Genomic DNA, 10,546 nt, shown 5'->3' with positions numbered 1-10,546 from the left:
ATTTGAAATAATAAATTTGAAAAATAATGTTATATAAATATATGGGACAACATAACAATAATTAATTAACATCACAAGTAGGTAAATAAACAATTAATGTAGGTATATTAATAAACATATATTTATAATATTTACATATATAATTATAAAAGAATCAAAAACTATAATAAAAAGAATATTATGATAGCCTTATTGAACATTCAATCATCCCAATCACCCTCTGTATCATCATCACCATCTGCTTCACTTTCAGATTCAAGATTTGGAGGTAACATTGATGAAGCCATACGATATATAACTCCTTCTAAGCTGCTATCATTTTGTTTATTATTACCAGAAATCCCTTGCCTTCGCATCGCTAACTTTTTATGCAAATCTGCCATTAATCCATCTCCAGTAGACATTATTTCATTGTTGGTTTTCCTATCAACCACTGAGCGTAATTTAGCTTTTTGTAATCCTCCTGCATTTCTTATTTCGTCCATTAAAACACTGTGTGTATTAATATTATCATTATAAGTTTTATTAACATTTTGATCCTTTTTAACAGAATTATCAATTTCTTCAATATGATCATTTTTATTTTGAATAGATACAACAGTTGACATTTCTTTAAGTTCAGCTGGTTTTATGACTTCTTGTTCAGTCTGTATCAAGTTTTCAGTAATTATATCATTATTTTTAATTTCATCCAATTCATCAAAACTTGGAAGATTTACTACACTGGATGGATTACTAACAATTGGCATGCCATTATTTTCATCTTCATTTTTAAAACATAGTACATCACCTGCAATTCCTGGAAGATCAGGTAAATCAGCTGGCACATCAATCGTAGGAACTTCTTCATACTCTGGTGTATAAGAATAATTAAATTGATTTTCGGTGTCATTCAATGGTAGTGTAAACACAGGTTTATTAATGTTTTGAATTTCTTCAACTTGTTTACTTGTTGGTGTTGTTTTCACTTTATAGGGATTAGATAAAACATAGTTTTTGTATAAATTTTCATTTGAATTAAATAATAATAAGGAATTTATGTAATTAATATCATCAGGTAATCCGCCTAAACCTTTCATTTGAATAATATCTTTATTTTTGAATATTTTTTTATTTTCATCATTAACATGGTAAAATTTAAGTTTATTATTTGGGTCATTGGACACACATATTTGATGAGTAACTTGAATATTGTTTGTAATATCAGATTTTATTTCAAAGTCATAACTATATTTATAATCTTTTTGCAAATGTGTAGCAGGATATTTGGAACTAGAATAAACTTGAACTGATTTTTTGGTATTTGACAATTGTTGTACTTTGTTAGCTATGTTGTTCAATTTTTCACTCAGTTTAATTATTTCTGATTTTTGTGAGTTTATATTACCTTTTACATGTTCATAAACACATTCAACAACTTTATCTAAACAATCTAATGATTTTATCAATTGCAAAATAGTCTCTTCATATCCTAGATCATAAGGTAACAATGGTATATACGCTTCTTTATTTACTTGAACCATATTTATAAGAGAAAAATGTCTAAATTAAAAAACAAATGGCACTTGTATCACTATTATAATATTAAAAACAAAAATATTATAAATAAGACTTTATTATATTATAATTATGTCGTAGAACTAGAAAAACATAATAAAAATCATAATAAATAAAAAATATAGTTAGATATTAGAAGAATTGAACACTGAACTTTAATTTCTGATTAGTGAAAACTGAAGGAAATTTCAGTTTTTTTTTTTTTTGATACCTAGCTCACGTAGAAAGAAAACGAACCTATTTCATAATATTATCAAATGGATTTGACATCACTATTATAATAATAACACAGACGTATCACTTTATCAGTTCATGATAAGGTGGTAATAACACAAAAGAAATGAAAATTACCTATTTGACTACTTGTGAGGGTTTTTTAATTTATTTATTTGTTAAAGCTATTATAAAAAGTTTCCCAATTAAAAATCTTTATACAAACATATTATAAATATATAATATGATGAGATGTTTCATGACGAAGATAAACAGAAACACAATAATACTATTAAAAGGGAGAAATATTTGTTATGTTTTATGTAACTGCAAGTTTAACAATAAAGGAAATATGAATTGACATTCTCAAAAAGTTGAAGTACTCAAGTACCTATAGACAATAGAAATAATATCCGTTCGTGACAATGAATTATGTAACATACACTACCTGATATATTTCAATGCCAAAACCACAAAATTACTTATTTTGCAACTGAAATGTAAACAAGTGTAGGAAAATCTCAATAAATTTCAGTATTTCACCAGTCAAAGTAATATAATATGTAGATTGTCGTTTGTCATTTAGGTATCGATCGAAATTATTAATATTTATAATTTTCCACTCCTATAAAAACAGCCAAATCTATCACTATATAGTAATACAGTATAGTCAGTACCTACCTATACACACTAACATAATTATGTCTCATTAAATTTAACAGTTATCATTATTATTGTTGTACGCATATATTTTATTCGAAACCAAAAGTTTCAGCTCCTCTTTCCTAATAGGTAACTCACGCAATACGGCGTCTATGAACAGAGCCAATTCCTATTAATTCAATAATAATTTTTTTAGTACCTAATTATAATTGTTATAATACTTAAATTATAGTATAGGTTACTTTACTGTTTATCAATTATAAACACCTAAAAAACCTACCTATTAGGTAGTTATTGTTCAAATTATATAGATTGTATATATTATATTGCAATTTCTAGAAAATAAAGCCAATTAAAAATATATATATATATTATATAGTTATCACTCGCATTACTCATATATTAAATAATTTGTAAAAACCCTATATTTGGATGAACAACTGTACATTTTGATACTTCTATATCTAAACGCGTTGACGTTGACTTATTTATGTAGTTCAGTTTAGTATGCGAAAAATCGTTGAAATAGAAAACCAGATCGTTCAAGATTTATTTTTAACTTGAAATTTTAAATATTTATTTTAATTAACTAATACATACATGGGCGCCCATTGGGTGGGGCAAGATGGGGCACTTGCCCCCCCCCTGGACAAAAAATATTTAAAACTTGTAGCTCAATAAATATTACCATAATATTATTATTATCTTTATTACCTTACATTTGAGAATTTTTTTAGTTTGACCCCCCCCCTAAAATGTTTTTTATGGGCGCCCATGAATACATATATTAATATAATATTATAGCATAAATAATTTTAAAAATATCTTATTTAAAATTAAATTAAATGATCAAAATTTATGAAAAGAAAAATTGTATAATTATTTAGATATGTACAATTTACAAAAACGAATACAATAATCGAATGACACAAATACATAATGATGATTACTTTGCAGTTTGCACCGCCTTTTGCTAAAATCCAGAAAATATCTAGGTATATAATGAGGATTTATTATTGAATAATTCTATTCAGCTGGGTTTTCGTATACTGCCATTCTGGTATAGGACTATAACTTATAACTATTATAACTTAAAAACTTTAACCATTTAAATCGAGGTAGGTACTTAGTTTTACTATTACAACTGGTATAGATAACAGTATATATTACTGCATAGTGCCATAGTACATTATTTATCTTCACTATTACAGGTTAAAGCAAAATTCAGAATGTTTGAACTTGTTGTTGTAAAAAAATGTAGGTACCACTCTGCTGTACAGTACTCAGGTGTTTAGAAGGCCACTGATTTTATGTGTTAAATTTGTATTCAATTATAATATACATTAAATCGCATTATCCGCGAAAAATGATTCTAAATTTTTGTACGAAAACGGTTGTCAGTTTTTGTGTAGGTATCATTAATTTAATATTCCGTGATAAGTTAAGTTGGTCTCCACAAATAAAATTTATTTTTTACAATAAAAAATAAAATAACGAATTTACTCATATAATATAGTCATATACTCTATTCGCAATGAGATCGTACCCCGGCGGCCGACTTCTGGGCGTGGCCTCCTTCCGCAGCACTATAGCATACCCGATCGGAATTCCGAACGGTTGTTTGACTAGGTGGGGACTGAAACTGGTCACCGCCGGAGTACGATTTAATTCTTAATAGAGATAGTTTAAATTCCTATGTAATTTATTCAAATCACAAATTCAAATATATAAAAAAAAAATTGTGTCGAATTTGTTGCCAATAGACTACGATTGATTTGGCGCCCTTACAGAAGTATCCTACAGAAAGATAAGTTTTCAGGAGGACTGAGGAGACCTATATATAAATGTAGGATAGACATCAAACCGAGGCCGTAACAAGGGGGTTTAGGGTTCACTCCCCCACCGAAATGTTTTTTGAAATAAGACTGAATTGTTAGAATTTCATATTTTATTACATAATATAACATATTTATACATTAACCCCCCCAAAATATTTTTCTGGCTACGGCCTTGCATCAAAATTTTAGTGTTCAAAATAAAATGTATATTAATATATCATAATTGATTTATTATTATACAAAAGAAATAAACATTTTTAAATTTATTACTCGTCAAATATACAAAACAAATCATCTTGATTTAATCGAATATTTTTCAAAGAATTTGCGCTAAACATTAGTTTAAACCGTTTAAAAAAAAATTTTCTTTCTTGATTTCGAGGTCTTAAGGATGCAAAAGAGTCCACTATTTCATTGAAAGAAATATTTTCAATTATCTCGATTTCAATAAAAAAAAGTGCAGGTTATTCCATCGGCATCAAATAACGTTATAACTTTATAAGATTCGACTCTTGAGTCTTGGAATGTCACGTAAGGAAGATGATGAATGGAATGATACGTATTCTATTCATAGGTTTTATTATTAGAATATTAGTTCATTTAATTTAAACAAATTTACACAATATGGTAACTATTTTTACAAAACATTTGCTTCAATGATGGGCAATAGTCAATATATATTTATTATAAGTTATGACCTTTTAAAAACTGTTTTAATCGTTTTATTGAGCTACAACTACAAATACAGTCTTAAAGTATTTTCTAAGACCATGGCAACAGGCTAGTGGGCAGTGACTACTGGCCACGGGCTATAAGTATTATGTTATGATGTCTATAGCCATGTTAGTAGACGAGTTTCTATCAAATAATAAAATAATATATTTTTGTCCAATGTCCAATTTATATTTTATTGTCCATTTTAATCCTACTCCTACCATAGAGTAAGTTACTCTATGGTCCCATATTTAATTATAAATTCTTGGAAGAAAAAATATAGTTGTCTTTAAATAGTTATAAATATTTTAAGTAAAAATTAAAATTGAGTAAAACTTAAAATCAAAAAATCAATACATTTATATGAATATGACTATAAATTATTATTTAATAATTGTTAGGACTTTTTAAATCATTTTTTTTTGAATTTGGTTTTTAAGGTTAGTTTCTTATCGTTTACTAAATATTGTACTTAACTTCATATCATAGTTTTAAAAATTGGAAAAGCTCGTGTCTTACTTTATTAAGTTTGATACGTCTGCTGTTCTTTGCTACCTACTTACTAACTATTGTTTCTATTTTGATGAAAATACATCTTTAAAAACATTTTAGTGTTGTTTCAACTGTATTCAGGTATGAATTTGTCATCAACATATTATAAATGAGTCTTGGGTCATTGCTCTACTTTATACTTACCATTTGTCATGCAATATTATATATATTTGCTAATTTAATAAATTATTTTTTACTATAAATTTTAATTTTAACTAGCTATAATAGTTATGGCTTTCATTTCAAGTAATAAATTATTGCATGTTATTACATACAGTATGTGCATCATTAATTATTTTTATTTATTTTCATATTATACTCAACATACACTTTTAAATTTGTGATATTTTTTTAATGTTTTATCTATTTAAATTATTTTAAACAAATGATAATTATTAAATGTGCACGTGAGTCTAAATTATTCATTTTTATGCTTAGAATGCCATCTGACGCAAAAAAGAGACAGCTACAAAAAAAGAAAGATGCAGCGAAAGCACGACAAAATATTAAACCAGCTGGATCTAAAACTGACAGTAATGGAGTATCAAATGGTGAAGACAATGTTCCTATTAGTGAAGAAGGTAATAACATTTTTAACATAATTAAATTGTTTCTTATTATGATTTGGTTTATATTCAAGTATTGCTGGGTTGTTCCATTACAATATTGCTTGTAAATAAAGTTGAACTACTGATAATATGTAATATTGGAATCTAATTGTTACAAATAATTAAATACGACTATAGGTATACAATTATATGTGTATCGTATCTATTAGCACAAAATATTTTAAATCCATTAATATTATGGTCTCTAAAATCTAAAGTTTTTGAATTGTTTTTAATTAAAATGTTACCTTATAAAACTAATCCTATCTGGTTTTTGTTTTAGTATGTTTAGACTTATAATTAAATATAGCACATAGTAGAATGTAGATATATGTATTTTGTATTAGTACATACTTGTATTTTAGACCATACAATCGAACCTTTATGCTTTTAACAATATTTAAGATTATTAATGAACTATCAAAACTAATTTGTATTGTGAAAATTTGATAATAGAAAATATTAATTATAACTATCATAATAAGATAACAATTTAAAATAAAATAAAACTTAACTTAACCTTGATTATTATTAATCAAGTTCAATTTTTTACTTTTAGAATTGCTCTGTAAAAAGTTAGAAGCTGATGCAAAATTAAATGCTGAAGCTCGTGCTTGTACTGGTAGTTTAGCATCTCATCCCAGATCTAGGGATATTAAGATTGATAATCTATCAATAAGTTTTCATGGTTGTGAACTATTACAAGACACTATGCTGGAGTTGAATTGTGGACGTCGTTATGGTTTAATAGGTTTAAATGGAAGTGGTAAGTGTGAATTTCTTATGTTCAAGAATTAAGTTATTATACCTAGTTTGCATTTTCTTATTTCATTAGGAAAGTCAACTCTACTATCAGTATTAGGAAATCGAGAAGTGCCAATTCCTGAACAAATTGATATTTTTCATTTGACTAGAGAAATGCCAGCATCTGAAAAATCTGCACTCAAATGTGTTATGGAAGTGGATCAAGAAAGAATTAGACTTGAAAAACTTGTCGATGAATTAATAGCATGTCCTGATGATGGTTAATAATTTTTATTATTTGTTTGTATTAAAAAGATATTTATAATTTTAAACAATTTGATTATAGAATCACAAGAACAATTAATGGATGTTTATGAAAGATTGGATGACATTAGTGCTGATACAGCTGAAGCTAGAGCTGCTAATATTTTACATGGTCTTGGTTTTAGTAAAGCAATGCAAAATCAAAAAACAAAAGATTTTTCAGGTAATAAAATTTATTTTTAAATTTCATAGTTTATAAATTATTGTTACTTGTATTTATTGATTTATATTATTATTATTTTTATGCATTATAGGTGGTTGGAGAATGAGAATTGCTTTAGCTCGAGCTTTGTATGTCAAACCACATTTGCTGTTACTTGATGAACCTACTAATCATTTGGATTTAGATGCATGTGTTTGGCTTGAAGAAGAATTGAAATCGTAAGTGTTTAAAATTTCAGTGCTTTAAAATACTATAAATAAAGCTGTTGTTGCTGTACATAGTGTACCTGGTTGATAATATCTGATGTATAATTTCAGGTACAAGAGAATTTTGGTTATAATATCTCATTCTCAAGATTTTTTGAATGGTATATGTACTAATACTATTCACTTGGATAAAAAAAGGCTTAAATCTTATGGAGTATGTATAAAATATATGTAAAAATTTCAAGTGTAGAACATATTTTAATATATAATTATTAATTGTAAAATTGTAGGGTAATTATGATGCGTTTGTGCGTACTAGAGAAGAACAACTAGAAAATCAGATGAAACAATACAATTGGGAACAAGATCAGATTGCTCATATGAAGGTAAATTTAAATATAGAGTATATGATTTTAGTAATTCACATTTGTTATATGAATAATATTAAAAATAATAAACCTAAAGTCAGTATATTTTAGTATAAATTATAAGACTATGTCTGTTTTAGAATTATATTGCACGTTTTGGTCACGGAAGTGCTAAACTTGCCAGACAAGCTCAGAGTAAAGAAAAAACCTTAGCAAAGATGGTTGCACAAGGTTTAACTGACAAAGTAACCAATGACAAATTAGTCACATTTTATTTTCCTTCGTGTGGAACTATACCACCACCAGTTATTATGGTTCAGGTAAATAATAATAAAATATTCAACTTATAATTCATTGTTTTAGTAAACATTTGTTGTTGTTTTTTCTTAATTAGTACATTATTAGCTATGTTTATAATTATGATTTAGATTGTATGGAAATAAAAAAAAAGAATTATAAATATGAAATGGATACCAGAAAAATTGCTATGGAAAAGCTAACAAATAACTGAGTTTCATATTTTTTTTTTAATTAACTTTTCATGATACTGAATTAAATGAGACTTAAAAAAAAAAATTACAATTACAATATCAATGTACAATTAGCAGACATATTATATGAAATAACTACCTATAAGAGATTCAAATAAAAAACCAATTGTTAAATCATAATTCTGATCAAATTGAAGTATATTTTATAACAAAGTGCTTGAAACCAATTATTGGTATAATTCAGTATTATATTTAAACAATGTATTGAATGTGTTAGGTTATCATCAGATTATGGTCTTGTATGCAATGGAGTTTTCAATATTTTGATAGTTGTACAAAGTGCAATAATTATTTATTTTTTAAAAAAAATCTTTATTTAAAGTTATAGTTTGTTGATTTTAGTATCTAATTAATATTCTAATAGCATCATATTTTAGTACTTGTATTATTTCCATGCATGATTTGTTATTGTAAAAAGTTTGAGTTATTATAAATAACTATTAATTATTATTTTTCTATGTAATAATTTGTTTAATAATTACTATTTACTTTATTAGAATGTGAGTTTCCGGTATAATGATGATTCACCTTATATTTATAAAAATCTGGAATTTGGTATTGACTTGGATACTAGACTTGCATTGGTAGGTCCTAATGGAGCTGGTAAAAGTACTCTTCTGAAGTTACTTTATGGTGAAGTAAGTTGAAAACTTAAGATTCATTTATATTTTATACAATATTAATTAATTAAATAATTTTTAGCTTTTCCCTACTGAAGGAATGATTCGTAAAAATTCTCATTTAAGAATCGCCAGGTATCATCAGCATCTTCACGAACTCCTTGATTTGGATTTATCTCCTTTAGAATATATGATGAATTCATTCCCTGAAGTAAAAGAACGAGAAGAAATGCGTAAAATTATTGGACGTTATGGTTTAACTGGAAGGCAACAAGTTAGTTATCTCTCTAGTAATTACATAAGAAATAATTTAAAAGTACATTTTTTAATAGGTATGCCCAATTCGTCAACTAAGTGATGGTCAAAGATGTCGTGTTGTATTTGCTTATTTAGCTTGGCAAACTCCTCATTTGTTACTTTTGGACGAACCTACTAATCATTTAGACATGGAGACAATTGATTCTTTAGCTGATGCTATTAATCATTTTGATGGTGGAATGGTTTTAGTTAGCCACGACTTCAGACTTATTTCTCAGGTACAATCAAATATTTTTTGTTCTATTTTATTGACTCACGTGTCATGCCTAGTGTTGGGTAATAACTTAAAGAAAATAACTGTGTTAATGTCACAATATTAGTTTGTATTTTTGTATTTTATAGATTTGTTAGTTTTGTTTTCAACGATAATGTAATGGGAATCACTTTTGATAGGATAAGTAATTCCTATAACATAATACTTTACAAATTACAAATTAACTTGGTATTGAAAATTCTTAACCTAAACTTCTTAAACCAAAAAGTAAAGTAATTTCAGTAATGAATAAAGTGACCTAATTAATTTTTAAAAGTAACTTACCCAACATTCTACAAGTCATTAGTACAAACGAACTGATGTTGTACTAAAATATTTGAAACAAATTTACATATTTTCTACATGAGATAAAAATGTGTTATTTGTATCGTAAATAATTGATTTTTTACTTTCGACAATTAAGATAACATTTTAATTAATAGGTGGCAGAAGAAATCTGGATTTGTGAAAATGGCAAAGCCACTAAATGGCAATCAACTATCTTAGATTACAAAGAACATTTGAAAAAGAAGATTTTGAAGAACAACAATGACAGTGCTTCTAATAAACGTTGAAATATTCAAATACATTTTTTTCTGCTTTCACATCATTGGAACATTATAAACAAAAACAATAAATACAATTCAATTTATATATTGTATTGTTGTCTTTATTTATTTTTTTTGTGAACAAAGTAATTCTGTAATTTTGATCACAGTTGAAAAAAGCAGTTATAATTTTTATAATGATTGTAACTTGCTATGTTTGGTGTTTTTGAATAAGATATAATATTAATTATTTTAAATAATTATTACAACATGAACATATATTTTAATTTTTTTAATCATTCCTTG

General features: G+C 26.2%; 2 protein-coding genes across 2 annotated transcripts; one reads left to right on the top strand and one right to left on the bottom strand.

Moving 5' to 3' along the window:
• Positions 1-78: 78 nt before the first annotated feature.
• Positions 79-1,789, bottom strand: LOC114120436 (WASH complex subunit 1). The gene has a single exon (XM_027982336.2). It carries the CDS (start codon positions 1,521-1,523, stop codon positions 201-203), a length of 1,323 nt encoding a protein of 440 aa, XP_027838137.1. The 5' UTR covers positions 1,524-1,789; the 3' UTR covers positions 79-200.
• A 3,662-nt stretch (positions 1,790-5,451) lies between these two features.
• On the top strand, positions 5,452-10,346 carry LOC114120451 (ATP-binding cassette sub-family F member 2). The gene is made up of 13 exons (XM_027982358.2): positions 5,452-5,618; positions 5,976-6,118; positions 6,705-6,911; positions 6,981-7,169; positions 7,236-7,376; positions 7,468-7,594; positions 7,694-7,796; positions 7,873-7,968; positions 8,091-8,270; positions 8,999-9,139; positions 9,204-9,395; positions 9,454-9,657; positions 10,136-10,346. Exons 2-13 carry the CDS (start codon positions 5,977-5,979, stop codon positions 10,265-10,267), a joined length of 1,854 nt encoding a protein of 617 aa, XP_027838159.1. The 5' UTR covers positions 5,452-5,618; position 5,976; the 3' UTR covers positions 10,268-10,346.
• Positions 10,347-10,546: the final 200 nt, after the last annotated feature.

Source organism: Aphis gossypii, chromosome 2 (assembly GCF_020184175.1).
Source record: "Aphis gossypii isolate Hap1 chromosome 2, ASM2018417v2, whole genome shotgun sequence".
NCBI classification, from domain to species: Eukaryota; Metazoa; Arthropoda; class Insecta; order Hemiptera; family Aphididae; genus Aphis; species Aphis gossypii.
This window is presented reverse-complemented; position numbering and strand designations above follow the sequence as displayed.

What these genes read in the sequence shown, in the direction of transcription:
- LOC114120436 (XM_027982336.2), bottom strand. Translation starts at nt 1,523, where the DNA reads ATGGTTCAAGTAAATAAAGAAGCGTATATACCATTGTTACCTTATGAT.
- LOC114120451 (XM_027982358.2), top strand. Translation starts at nt 5,977, where the DNA reads ATGCCATCTGACGCAAAAAAGAGACAGCTACAAAAAAAGAAAGATGCA. An exon ending in ATCAGATTGCTCATATGAAG is followed by an intron (nt 7,969 to 8,090) that starts GTAAATTTAAAT and finishes TGTCTGTTTTAG; the next exon opens with AATTATATTGCACGTTTTGG. An exon ending in CACCAGTTATTATGGTTCAG is followed by an intron (nt 8,271 to 8,998) that starts GTAAATAATAAT and finishes TTACTTTATTAG; the next exon opens with AATGTGAGTTTCCGGTATAA.